We start from the raw sequence: 13,742 nt of genomic DNA, 5'->3' as shown, positions 1-13,742 counted from the left end.
CGGAACAAGTCAATGTAGGTACAATTCCAGTAAACCAGGCCAACCGTTCAGATACCTCGCGATCGCATGCATCAAATTACGTCAGAAAAATCGTCATTGCACACAACTAAAAGCGTTGCATATGACGTCACCTTCAAAGACAGTCTTTTTTTTTCTGGACGTCTTAGGCAGAAATTATGAATAATTCATGAGACTAATTAGTACAGTATTGCATAACATTAGGACATTATATGGGCGCGCTATATAAGAATGTTTATTAAATTTCTGCAAACCAGCTGTGTGGCTTATTGGTATACCCTTCAGGTTTCAAACTCCATAAAAAATCTCAATGTTTTTTTTTTCTACAGTAGATTATTTTAAAGGGGGATAGGCTTACTTGTTCTTTAAAATAAACAAATAATTAATCTCATTCCCATATATATTCATTTCCGCCTAAAACGAATAATTAATCTCATTCCCATATATATTCATTTCTGCCTAAAACGTCCAGAAAAAATTGTACACACCGGCCGATTGTTTGCATAGAAACTGGCACTTTTGCTTTTGTCGTTTGAGACGACATGCAAGTTAGAGCAACTTAGAACTTAAATTTAGAAGTCCAAAAATAAAGAAATGTCAACAAGGGTAGACTTATCTGCATCTAAACTTTATTAGCACAAAAAACAATCTTTAGAAAGTTCCAATGCCTTTTGACTTTTTTATATATATAATGTACCATGCAAATACAGTAGTGCAAACTACTCCAGTTGGAAAACAATGGATTCCAACAAGACACATGCTTGCGGACTCTTTGCAATAAACCGTATATATAAAGCCTTTTTAGATAAAGAAACGTTAAATGTTATTAGGTATCATTCGTTTGCAACACCAAAACTACAAAACAGTCCCAACATTATGTCTGCCCACAAGTTCTACCTGCATCGCGCATACAACATGTGTTTTATTTCAATAGTCTTGGTGTTGCACAATGCAACCAAAATGTCGCTATTGGTATAAGATCACGAAAGGCTCTGGTTACAGTAAGGGGAACAAGCTTTGTATGGATCATTTTAAAGCATTGTACTTTTTGAAAAATTAAAAAAGGGCGTCTCTATACATTGGTTATAGGTTAGATTTTTAAGAATTATTAATTCCCTGTCAAGTAATCAAATATTGACGCTTATGTTACAAAATGGTCACGGTGGCCTTATCTTCATTTTGATGCAAAAGTATAACTGTATGTTTGGTTTTTTTTTTTTTTCAAATAGAATGCTTTCTGTCGAAAAAGGGGGAATGGGGCGGGGGGGTGTGTGTGTGTGTGTGTGTGTGTGTGTGTGAGGAACAAAAATATCTAAATCACTTTAAATACGTACCAATACTCAGCAATTACTTAGTCTCATTCATTAGCAACATGTCGATAAGTACCTTTCCCACCGATCACAAACATTAAATCAAGATTAAAATCATTATCGTTGACTTTCTCACCAGCTCACGTCTCTGTTAATCAACTGAACCGGAAGAAGGAAGCTTACGTACAACGACTTTTTGACGGCAGTAGGGCCGGGCCTTACTTATTTTTTTATATTTAAGTAAATATATAACCCTTTGAAATTATATGTACCCTTCTGAAATGATAATAATAATAAACAGGTACGTGACTATTCTAGAAATTTGCATCGGACAAAAGACAATAGCAGTCACTGGTATACTGTATAAGGACATCTACTGTACATCTATCACCTACTTCATAATCAGTTTAAACAATTATATTTCTTATTTTTATCAGTAACAAATTAAATAAATCATGGCATACTATAAAGGCTGCAGTACCCAAAGCCATTTACAAATCAGCATTTTACACAAAAACACCAAGAGAAAAAAATAACACAATGTTTTTGAAATAATATCTCTCATGTTGATCCATGTTTTTTGGCAAATAAATTCTAGTTAAAAAAAAGTTAAAACTGAAAAAAATCGTTCATCTGCTTAAAAAAAGAGAGTAAGTAACAATATTTAGTTAATGTCTGGAAGATTGAATAAAATTTCTCAGACACTATCCCAAAAATGAGCTGTTTTTTTTTTTATTATTTAGCATCCTTCCACTTTGTAATTCTGGTCCCTTATACTGCCCTCTCTAGACCAATGTACACATCAACAGTCGGTAGCCTTAACATTCCAGTACTTTAGGTTGATGAAGTTTTCCAGCCCACAGCCTTCTCCTCACCCATTGCCTTAAGGATGGTAACCTGAAAAACGTCAAATACCAAATTTACTGCAGGCTAGCAAAATGGTGTGTGGGCTAGAAAATTGGCTTATGTTGGGCTAGTAAAACTAGGCCAGTGGATTATTTGAAAAGAATTATAAATAGAACATTAAATGCCAACTCACCAAAATTGTGTCTTCATTGTCCCACTTGCCGCTAATTTCCTTACCAATTTCATTGTCTGGTAGTTTGATGTCCTCGCGAACGTCTCCACTATCATCCATAAGAGATAAAAAACCCTCATCTATATCGGTCAGCTGAAAAATCATGTAAAACTGATTATAAATATTCTTTTATAATGTATATTTCTGCTTGTAGCGGTTTTGAAGAGCAAATGATAATATGACCAATGTCGGTACATATTGATTTACAAAAGTAGTAGTACTCTACTACTTGTCAGTCAGTACTGAAAAAACAGTAGTACCCAGTCAGTACTGGAAAAACAGTAGTACTCAGTCAGTACTGGAAAAACAATAGTACCCAGTCAGTACTGGAAAAACAATAGTACCCAGTCAGTACTGGAAAAACAATAGTACCCAGTCAGTACAGGAAAAACAATAGTACCTAGTCAGTACAGGAAAAACAATAGTACCCAGTCAGTACTGGAAAAACAATAGTACCCAGTCAGTACTGGAAAAATAATAGTACCCAGTCAGTACTGGAAAAACAATAGTACCCAGTCAGTACTGGAAAAACAATAGTACCCAGTCAGTATTGGAAAAACAATAGTACCCAGTCAGTACAGGAAAAACAATAGTACCCAGTCAGTACTGTAAAAACAATAGTACCCAGTCAGTACTGTAAAAACAATAGTACCCAGTCAGTACTGGAAAACAATAGTACCCAGTCAGTACTGTAAAAACAATAGTACCCAGTCAGTACTGTAAAAACAATAGTACCCAGTCAGTACAGGAAAAACAATAGTATCCAGTCAGTACTGTAAAAACAATAGTACCTAGTCAATACAGGAAAAACAATTATACCCAGTCAGTACTGGAAAAACAATAGTACCCAGTCAGTATTGGAAAAACAATAGTACCCAGTCAGTACTGGAAAAACAATAGTACCCAGTCAGTATTGGAAAAACAATAGTACCCAGTCAGTACTGGAAAAACAATAGTATCCAGTCAGTACTGTAAAAACAATAGTACCTAGTCAATACAGGAAAAACAATAGTACCCAGTCAGTACTGGAAAAACAATAGTACCCAGTCAGTATTGGAAAAACAATAGTACCCAGTCAGTACTGGAAAAACAATAGTACCCAGTCAGTACTGGAAAACAATAGTACCCAGTTAGTACTGGAAAAACAATAGTACCCAGTCAGTACTGGAAAAACAATAGTACCAAGTCAGTACAGGAAAAACAATAGTACCAAGTCAGTACAGGAAAAACAATAGTACCCAGTCAGTACAGGAAAAACAATAGTACCCAGTCAGTACTGGAAAAACAATAGTACCAAGTCAGTACTGGAAAAACAATAGTACCCAGTCAGTACAGGAAAAACAATTGTACCCATTCAGTACTGGAAAAACAGTAGTACCCAGTCAGTACTGGAAAAACAATAGTACCAAGTCAGTACAGGAAAAACAATAGTACCAAGTCAGTACAGGAAAAACAATAGTACCCAGTCAGTACAGGAAAAACAATAGTACCCAGTCAGTACAGGAAAAACAATAGTACCCAGTCAGTACTGGAAAAACAATAGTACCCAGTCAGTACAGGAAAAACAATTGTACCCATTCAGTACTGGAAAAACATTAGTACCCAGTCAGTACTGGAAAAACAATAGTACCCAGTAAGTACTGGAAAAACAATAGTACCCAGTCGGGTGTCTAGAAAACTCAGATCTCAGATATATCTGAGTTTTCTAGATCTAGAAAACTCAGATATCTGACTTTTTTAGATCTAAAAAACTCAGATATCTGACTTTTCTAGATCTAGAAAACTCAGATATCAATATCTGATATCTGACTCAGATCATCATATGATTGGTTGGTAGGTCATTTGGATCATTCCATTATTAATCAGAAGGTAGATCATTTGAAATACTAGAGTATTATTGAAACTGATTACTGTGTACGTTTTCTTACTAATATATTAAGCGGCTTACGGCTTAAATCATAAAGAAAATACAGTGCACGTTACCGTTAAAATGTAGGCTTAAAAATTTGGTGTGGGTACGAGTTGGTAGAGGTACAGTACGAGTTAGCCAAGTTGGGAATAGGTTGGGAATTTTGGGTACGAGTTGACCACTTCTAGCCTAGTACCCGGGCCAGGCCTACTCTTCGCGATACATCGCGATAGCGCCCACACGTTGAGCCTTGAATTGAGTTTGCTTAGCTAGGCCTAAATGCTAAGCCTACATTTTAAAAGGTGTATACTGTATTTCTTTATGATTTAACATAGGCCGCTACTACAAGTTACAATAATAATTATTATTAGTAAGAAAACGTATAATACCGTAGTATTTCAAACAAGCTACCCTCTGATAATAATGGAACGATCCATTTGATGATCTGGGTTTTCTAGTTCCATTTTGGAACTAGAAAACTCAGATCTTGATATCTGAGTTTTCTAGATCTAGAAAAGTCAGATATCTGAGTTTTCTAGATCTAGGAAAGTCAGATATATCTGAGATCTGAGTTTTCTAGATATGAGTTTTCTAGACACCCTACCCAGTCAGTACAGTGTACTGGAAAACAATAGTACCAAAGAACTCATAACATTTAATGTCCATTCAAAATACAGTATCGGAAATAGAGTGTTAGAAGGCCATTTCACATCATGGAGCAGCGCCCTCTCCAAACTAGAAAGGCAAAACTATTAATATACCCATACTATAGAGGTCTCTGTACTTGAATAATACATTATTAATACAAAATATAGTAAAATTCAGTCTTTTCAAAACTAAAAATATACAATTTCTCAATGATGATCAATAAATAAACTAATTAATCAAAGTAGTTTTGCATAATTGACTTGACACTTAATTCAATCAAATATAGACCTTCATGGTTCACAATGGCGCCACCCGTTTTTTCTTTTTCTATCCTACAAGGCCTTTCTAAATTGTTACACGTTTCAGACAAACAGGAGATTAAGTTCTTTGATAGTACTCACCTGATAGTCCACACGCGAGACATGTGGAACGTTCATGTTATGGGTTGATGGACAAATATCCTCATATTTCTTGTTTGTGAAAATATCAAGAGCAACCAGATGAACCTGTGATGTGTATAGAAAATCTGATTATTGAATCTGATCAATTGGAAAGGTGCGACATTTGTTGGGTGTGTCATGGTCATGGGTGTGTCATGGTCATGGGTGTGTACTTGGAAGCTTTCGATTTGAAACGACCGAACCGAACCCTACATGCACACATTGAATACTCAATGAGGGTGGAATCTGTGTTAAGCTCTGTCTACACTATTAAACTAGTTTGACATAAAGTGTGATGTGCCCAAATATATGACATCATTATGGCCATATATGGGCATATCACATTTGTTTTCACATAAAGTTTGATAGTGCAGACAAAGTTCAACTCATTGTCTATTCATTCTATGATCAATACCAAATAAAGCACTGCATCTCTGTAAATGCCTATTCACATGCATTACACAAGTTCAGTTGTTCAAGTACAGACAAGCGAGGGGCGGTAAAGGTAATAAAGAATCTATATTATTTTTTATGACGGTTTACACAAAACATGGAGCGGACTGGCGGTTGAGCGGAAACCAACTAAGGATAGGTACAGATTCTACGCAAGACAAGCACATGGTATTCCGCTTACCGTCACCAGCTGTCTGTGTAAATTGGCCTTACAAACTGTCTATACTGCTTTTTTAAATGCATGATTACACAACTTAACCATTAAATTGTGATATTAAGTTTATTAGAATTAACTTATTTTTCACACTGTGCGTAGTATTTCATTTGTGTGTTAACAATTACATGCATTATACACAATTTATACAGTTTGCTTCCAAGACAGTGTGAACAGACATTCTTGAATGTTTCTAAAATTGTTAACAACTTTACATGTTTAATTTCTCTCTGGAGAGAGGATGTTAAATAATTCAATTCACTTAATTTACCTTAGCGTGACCATGTTTTCCGGTTTTAGAAGTAGACATTTCCACAATCTTGCAGGGGCGCCCCTTGATCACTACATAACCATTTTTGCGAAGGGAAGAACACTGGGCTGGGTATGTTTTAGAGGCACCCGAATCGGTCTCATACTCACTCATTTTCAATCAAAATCTACAAAAAAAAAATTATATAAAATTTTATTTGTTTCTGCATTGAAATCCAACCAACTGATACCCACAGCATGGTCATTTTTCTAATAATTTGCCGTCATTCATAGTGCGTCGTTGTCCGTCAATAAATTTTAGTCATTTTTCCAATAATTTGCCGTCATTCATAGTGCGTTGTTGTCCGTCAATAAATTTTAAAATGGGTGCGTCATTGTCACGTAAAGGTAAGTGACTTCTGCATCATGGTATACATAGTATAGGAGTGGAGTTGTGGCTTGGTGGTTATGATGCTTGGCTACCAATCTAAGGGTCCTGTCATTTTTTTCTCATGACAATTTGCAACTCCACTCCCAAAGTTGTTTATGTAGAGCATCTTGTGTATTTGTGATTGAGTTAACTTGTGGTTATCCTTGGCAATTTGCCTAAAATTGAATAAAATAAAAGTACACATAGTACGACCCACATCGCACAAATGACGCACCTCCCACAGGTATAGAGCATCATACAATACAATTGCATTACAAGGGTTATGTTTATCAATAAAAACGGGAGGAATTTCTTTAATGAAGGGAGAGCGGGGAGCTGAGTTGATTAATTGAGGTCTTTATTAAAATTAATTACAAACCCATGCAAAATAAGCTAGGCTAGGCCTAGGTTCTATTATAGTCCTAACTAAATATTAACATCTAAAAACACAATTCTTTCTATAGAAATTACAGGCCTACTACTTATTGGAAAATAATAATGTTGCAGTCTCTACTGTAACTGCGTGCCTTTATTTTTTAGTTAATTTTAGAACCGTTTTTTTCTCTTTTTTTTAGGGGTCAACAAAATAATTCGCCCCAAAAACAGATGTCTGCTGCAAAACTTATTAAAGAAACATAAAATCAAAACCTAGTAAATTGTTATGTTAAGGAACATGTAGCCCTCTCTCTAGGTAGCACTACTAGACTGGAGGCTGGCTAGCCTGCTGTTGTTGCAGAGGCGACAGGTCATTCAGTACACGTTTTGCCACGGTTTGGCTGATACTACATCACAACTGCACTGATCATGAGAAGATGGCAGCCGTGGTGTGGTGACGAATCATAATCGAGATTGCAAACCACCGTCGATTATTAGCAGGCAATCGGGACAGAACATAAAATCATAATTATTTAACGGCATTGTAATTTATGAAATTAGATACAAAATGTAAATTAGTACTAGTGTTATACATATCCAAAATAAACTACATTTTATACTCACGTGCGATGAACTTTTTAGTGGATGTGGAAAAGAGGGAGAGCTGAGGTTATGTAGCGCGCATGCGCATAGTTAAAATTTGGGTATCGAAATGTATCAATTCGTATACCCCTACCTATATATACCTCTTAGTACAAAACTTTACAAAACAATGCAAGATTATTCGGTTCCTTCAAGTTTTAATATATAACACAGCTCTAATAATAAATAAATAAATAAGTGCTAACAAACATTGTGCTATCACACACGCACACGGACTGCACACAGTTTTTAGAGAAAAAAAGAGCATGGCGGTACCTCCAGGACCATGGTATTAATTAAGAGCAGTAAGAGAAAGCGAATTAATATTTAATAATATAGAATTTTATTAGAAAGAAATTAGCAATCGGCCAATGAATTGGGGGTGCCCATAACCCTAACTCAATAAATGGAAAATAAAAAGTTAGAATTGTAGAGTAGCTCTGTCTACACTATCATTCAAAATAGTTTGACCAAAAAGTGTGATGTGACCAAATATGGTAGTGATATGCCCAAATATAGTAACGATGACATTGTCATTATCCACATCACATTTTTTAGTAACCGAAAAGTTTGATGATGTGTGTGACTGTGTGTAGAGAGTGCAGGCTTTTGATAATATATCTTGATTTTTTTTTAGTAATAATTAAGTACAGTAATGTATTGCCTTTATTATATTAAATGATTAAAGATAATATTAGAAGACGTTTTATAATATAATCATCATAATAATAATTTCTTATGATTCTTTATTATATCATCATATATGCCACATGGCCTCCTGATAAAACTTGTAATGTTGGTGGCGCACTTACAATTTAAAGCAAAAGAAGAAAGCGTCTAAATATCCCAGAATGCACTTAGTCATGCAGCATAAAGAACAACGCTGTGGAAAGAGTGGAGTTTATAACATCTAGAATTAACATCTCAAACAATGTCTGAGGGCCAGGAACATCATATTGAGACCGAAGAGGCCCCAGAAAAAAAGGTCGTCGGTATGTACAATCCAAAATTTCAAATTTATAAGTTATATAAAATATTAAATTATTGATTTTAATGTTAGGCTGTCTTGAATTGTTGGCTGCGCGGTGCTCTCGCGAACGGCTCGGTTTAGTTCGTCAACACGTCGGCAGCGAATCGATCGCGGATTGGCTCTGGCACTCGTCGAAAACAATTTGAGCTTTTATTGGGTTTTTATTTTACAGTATGAAATCATTCTTCGATTATATTAATCTTATTAAGTACAGTATAATTATTAGTTTATAGTAACCATTTTTATAATGTATTATTTGGTGGATAAATAAATATTCGGCGTTCGGCATAATTAGAAAATACAGTCATCAGAAATGCCAAGCATTCTTTAATCCACTCTGCATGCTGCAACAGCAAAACTATTTTGTTTTTTTTGTCGACCAATTGATTGACTGAATTTACATTTGTCCATCCATGTTTGGTCTTCCAACAATTATTTATAATTCATTATTAATAATAAATGAAAACCATTGATGTTATTAACAACATTAAAGTTGAATTTGTTTATAAATTTATAAAATCCATTTATTCATCAAAATAATCTTAACTCAGCATGTTTTTAAAAATATTTATTTTACATACTGTTTATGTTTCTTTCATTAAAAAAAATATTACATTTAAGGTTAAAACAGAATTTCAATAAAATAGCTATCAATGTTCAATAATACCCAGTAAAAATATTTTGTTTTAATTTCTTTGTTCATCTAGGGCCTAGTTTCGTACATTCTCATGTATTTTTTTCTTGCTTTAAGATAAGATTAATAAGATAATGGAAACCATAAGTTCAAAGTTCATACCCATAAATTAAAATGTAAAAATTCTATGGATTGGCTAGAGGGTTTACTCCAATGTTATAGTTAAAAAAGTAGAGGGTGAACCACACAATGGTGGCTGCAAACGACAATTCACTACGCCACTTACACCCCACGCAGTCACTCACAAGGCCTGCATTATACGTGCAATGCTAGAGAGTAACGTGAGAGGAGAACGTGTTTTAAATATGCAAAAATGCTCTAGATAATTTACTAAGAAATTACGTTTCTTTTCATTGTGATTAACAATATGAGTATATATTATAAAGAGTTAACTGCTTCATAAATAATAAAAATAATTCTGATTTATATATTATATCATTTTAGATTATTTTTATATACTAAATAATGTTTATGGCAGCCATTTTGAGCGGGCCCCCTTCTGTTGGAATTGGCTCTTGTGACTATAGTGGACGATCCAGTACTTATATTGGGCCTGCTTATAGTATGATCTGAAAATAACCTTAAAGTTCAGAGTTCAAAGTAACCTAAACAAAAATATTTCATTTACAGCCACCAAAGTCTCTGGAACCGTAAAATGGTTTAATGTCAAGAATGGATATGGTTTTATCAACAGGTAAGTTTAGTCACAGAAAACCGCGCTCTGTTCCATTGAAAATCTACTTTTAATTTTAATGCATATAATCAATACTATATTTGCATGGTGTTCACATTTTGCATAGGTGCCATTGTGGAATATGGAAAGTCTGTTGGACTTTGAGTGTTTTCATTGTTCATATATTATTGATTGTTCCTAACAACCCATTGTGTTGAATACTATCTTTAAATAGCCTTTTAAATAGATAATAACACAGGTTGTCACCTTTTATTTATTTTGTTTTTGTAAGTATAGAAATACTGTAAATTACAAATGTTACTTTTAGGATTGTTTAAATTGACCAGTTCAAAAAATATTAGTCAACTGGAGGAATAATATATCCATAGAAGGCAGTAAATTAGATGTATTGTCCCCCAAAAATATGAAAAATTAGGATTAATAATATAAAAGTTAGTCATTTCTATTTTTAAAAAAACGAAACTTTTGAAAATACAAAATAAACAGATAAATTTAACCAAACAGCTTGACTGACTATTTTTTTGGCTTTTTTTTTTCAGACCAATTTTTGGTCAAAATTAGTAACTATTGTTATTTTTTTTCCAACAGAGATGATAATAAAGAAGATGTTTTTGTACATCAGGTAAGTTGAGAAAATGTTGATTTTTAACTTTATTGAATGTATTGTAGGTAACCCCCTACTTGTCTCAATAGATGCATATGAGTATTATTTTGTACCTGGGACCTACAGTTCATATGACTTCTAAAACCATGGAACAAGTGAGCCTTGCCATAAGTTTCACTTTAACCGCTCGGCCATTCCTCAGTTTCTACTGTATTTACCCTGAAAGTTATAATTAACATTTTCAACATTGTTACTTTATAGACTGCAATTAAAAAAAACAACCCAAAGAAATATCTACGCAGTGTAGGAGATGGCGAGGCTGTAGAATTTGACGTTGTAGAGGGCGACAAAGGCACAGAGGCTGCCAACGTCACAGGGCCAGATGGTGCCCCTGTCGAGGGCAGTAAGTATGCTGCTGAGAGACGTAACTTCCGCCGGCGGTATTACCGTAGACGGCGCCCACAGAAGGAGAATGGAGAGGTGGGCGAAGGAAGCGCAGGTGAGGGTGAAACATCCGAAGGAGGTGGAGACGGTGAGAAGAAGAATGTTCGCAGAAGAGGGCGAGGTGGTGGAAGGTATCGCGGAGGAGGATACCGCAGATATCGTGGTCCACCTCGTAACCGCTCTGAAGATGATGACGATAAGGAGGTAGGGTTGTCTATATTTTCACCATTCTCTCCATACACCACTTCTTTACTTGTACTGTAGTAAGTTGAACTAATAATGTCATTATGGACAATTGTTGTTAACATGCCTGTTATACAGTTCTGGGTCCAAATCCTTGTATGAGTTTGTTTCCTATCCTGTGATTGGCCAGGATAGGATGTGTATCAAAATAAACTAAAAAAATGACCAATAAAAATGTTCGTTTCTATAGAATCGTGAAGAGGGCGAGGATAGAGAAAACCAACCTGAGCGAAGACCTCGCCGAGGTGGGTACAGAGGTGGTCGTGGTGGCCGAGGCGGTGGTAGAAATCGCAGATACCGAGGACCACCACGTACCGATGGTGAATTGGCTGATGGTGATGAGGAAAATCGGGCCCCTGCTGACGGTGAGAAGCGTGGCCGGCGCCGAAGATTCCGTCGTCGACGTGGACCTCCAAGAGAAAGCAATGAGCAAAAGGAGGGGGATGAGGTATGTTACCATCAAATCTCTATCATCGTTTAAATTTATTAAATTATGAATGTTAAAAGTTGATGTAGGCGACGATCAATGTCTCTAAATTGGCTGAATGTGGACATGTCCGTAAGCCTTTGCCGAGAATAATACAATTATTTAGAGCATGACTAGTACATTGTCAGCACATATACATGTGATATTGTTTGATTCTAAATTTAGAGCATGTTTTATGCAATTTACACTTTTTCATTAAAGGCCAATTTACACAGACGAGCGGTAACGGTAATAAAAATATAGAATTTATGTTATTCCTTATGACCATTTACACAAAGAACGGAGCGGACGGGCTATTTCCGCTAAGGATACAGATTCTATGTGGGATAAGCTACGCGGTTATCCGCTTACCGTCCCTGCTCGTGTGTGTAAATTGGCCTTAACTGTAATATTGTGGAATCGAAGATGTTTTTGTTAGAGGGGTACAAAGTTTACTTAAATTGTTTTTATTTTGCAGGGAGGTCATGATGATACCACAATTACACCAGTGGCATCCGTGATTGAGCCCGACAGCAAGCCAATAGAAAATGGCGTGACTGCCAGTGAATAGGATGTTATAGCCCATCTTATGAGTAACATGTCACGAGGAATTATTAACAGTTACTCCGTACTACATGGTTAATTTAATACCAACATTATTTTTAAAAATCAATTTTACTTTTTTTCTCTGAGACGTTCTCCAATTTTTGAACAGAAAAGATAATAAAAAAAAAATAGAAAAAACTGTAAAAAAAAATATAAGCAATAATTTCTACAATTCTTTTGTACTGAAAAACCAACAAATAAATTTCATGAATTCAAACATTAGAATTTAATAAATGAAAAAGGAATCGTTTTATACACATTACTTGCTTTTAAAAAGTTAATTTTCTCCAATTTTGTTTGTAAGACCTTTTTTTTGGAGTAAAGAAATTAATAGTTCTAAAAGAGAGAGCTGTCCTATATAAGAGTCTATCCCGGAATTCTTGTAGATGTTTTCGAATTAGAATTTAATTCTATAGTTTTGTTTGATACACATTAAATGGCTTGTCAAGTGATTTTTCTTGTTCAGTTGACAACTTGCAAGACAGCTCTTTTTCATTTGCAAAAAGCTTTTTCTGTTTCGTTCTGTTGATCTATTTAACATCTATACAATTGTTTTACTAGTCAACATGTGCTCAGTAAGGGCGTGATGAATAACACCATTAAAGAAAAAATATTAGAAATGATTTTGTTTTGTCTTTAATTTATTCGCACAATCCAATGTCACTCGTACTACCATTTTGTAATTTTCCAATACAAGAGCGAATAGCTGCGATTTTCTTTTCCATCCGTGTCTGCTGACCTGATCGATTTGCATCAGTGCTCATGAACGTGTCGTAACTCATTTCCGGAGCTGTTTTTCGCTTGGTTTGAAACTATAGTAGTAATTTTGCTGCATTTATAAAGAGAATTGGAATATACATAAGACAGAGGTTTTGATTCATGTTAATAAAATTGCCTAGTGGTCAAGAGGCTTTAAATTTAAGCCTTAACAGCGCCAATATTGTAATCAGTGTTCTCACCACCTCGCAGACCCCAGAAATGTCCACATTGTTCCTTCAAATATTGTACCTAGCATGTGTAGGCTATTATCATTTATTTACTGTACATGTAAAAAAAAACCAAACAGTACAATGCTTTTATATACTTTTCATCATTTTTATTACAAATTGTTTGCAGGAACACATTCTGTTTTCTTATTGGTAAAGGGAACTATAGTTATTATTCCAACAGAAAACTTTACATTACCGTACTGAAG

General features: G+C 35.0%; 2 protein-coding genes across 3 annotated transcripts; one reads left to right on the top strand and one right to left on the bottom strand.

Annotated features, from left to right (window-relative positions):
• Positions 1–625: 625 nt before the first annotated feature.
• Positions 626–7,813, bottom strand: LOC144836015 (eukaryotic translation initiation factor 5A-1-like). 2 transcript variants are annotated; one of them, XM_078691184.1, is made up of 5 exons: positions 7,749–7,813; positions 6,342–6,507; positions 5,365–5,469; positions 2,368–2,499; positions 626–2,225 (listed from the first exon to the last, which is right to left on the bottom strand). In XM_078691184.1, exons 2-5 carry the CDS (start codon positions 6,492–6,494, stop codon positions 2,163–2,165), a joined length of 453 nt encoding a protein of 150 aa, XP_078547310.1. In that variant the 5' UTR covers positions 6,495–6,507; positions 7,749–7,813; the 3' UTR covers positions 626–2,162. The 2 variants fall into 2 exon arrangements, with proteins under 2 accessions (XP_078547310.1, XP_078547311.1); XM_078691185.1 differs by lacking the exon at positions 7,749–7,813 and adding an exon at positions 7,398–7,536.
• Positions 7,814–8,602: 789 nt separating this feature from the next.
• LOC144836000 (uncharacterized) lies at positions 8,603–13,167 on the top strand. Its single transcript, XM_078691167.1, has 6 exons — positions 8,603–8,758; positions 10,121–10,184; positions 10,773–10,806; positions 11,050–11,436; positions 11,666–11,923; positions 12,420–13,167. Exons 1-6 carry the CDS (start codon positions 8,698–8,700, stop codon positions 12,510–12,512), a joined length of 897 nt encoding a protein of 298 aa, XP_078547293.1. The 5' UTR covers positions 8,603–8,697; the 3' UTR covers positions 12,513–13,167.
• The last annotated feature ends 575 nt before the right edge of the window (positions 13,168–13,742 follow it).

The sequence above is a fragment of the Antedon bifida genome, chromosome 2 (genome assembly GCF_963402885.1).
Source record: "Antedon bifida chromosome 2, ecAntBifi1.1, whole genome shotgun sequence".
NCBI lineage: Eukaryota > Metazoa > Echinodermata > Crinoidea > Comatulida > Antedonidae > Antedon > Antedon bifida.
This window is presented reverse-complemented; position numbering and strand designations above follow the sequence as displayed.

Excerpts from the sequence above, each read along its gene's own strand:
- LOC144836015 (XM_078691184.1), bottom strand. The coding sequence starts at position 6,494 with ATGAGTGAGTATGAGACCGATTCGGGTGCCTCTAAAACATACCCAGCC. Across the intron at positions 5,470-6,341 it reads GAAAACATGGTCACGCTAAG|GTTCATCTGGTTGCTCTTGA; the intron begins GTAAATTAAGTG and ends TACACATCACAG. Across the intron at positions 2,500-5,364 it reads TCTCGCGTGTGGACTATCAG|CTGACCGATATAGATGAGGG; the intron begins GTGAGTACTATC and ends ATGATTTTTCAG.
- LOC144836000 (XM_078691167.1), top strand. The coding sequence starts at position 8,698 with ATGTCTGAGGGCCAGGAACATCATATTGAGACCGAAGAGGCCCCAGAA. Across the intron at positions 10,185-10,772 it reads GGATATGGTTTTATCAACAG|AGATGATAATAAAGAAGATG; the intron begins GTAAGTTTAGTC and ends TTTTTCCAACAG. Across the intron at positions 11,437-11,665 it reads AAGATGATGACGATAAGGAG|AATCGTGAAGAGGGCGAGGA; the intron begins GTAGGGTTGTCT and ends TCGTTTCTATAG.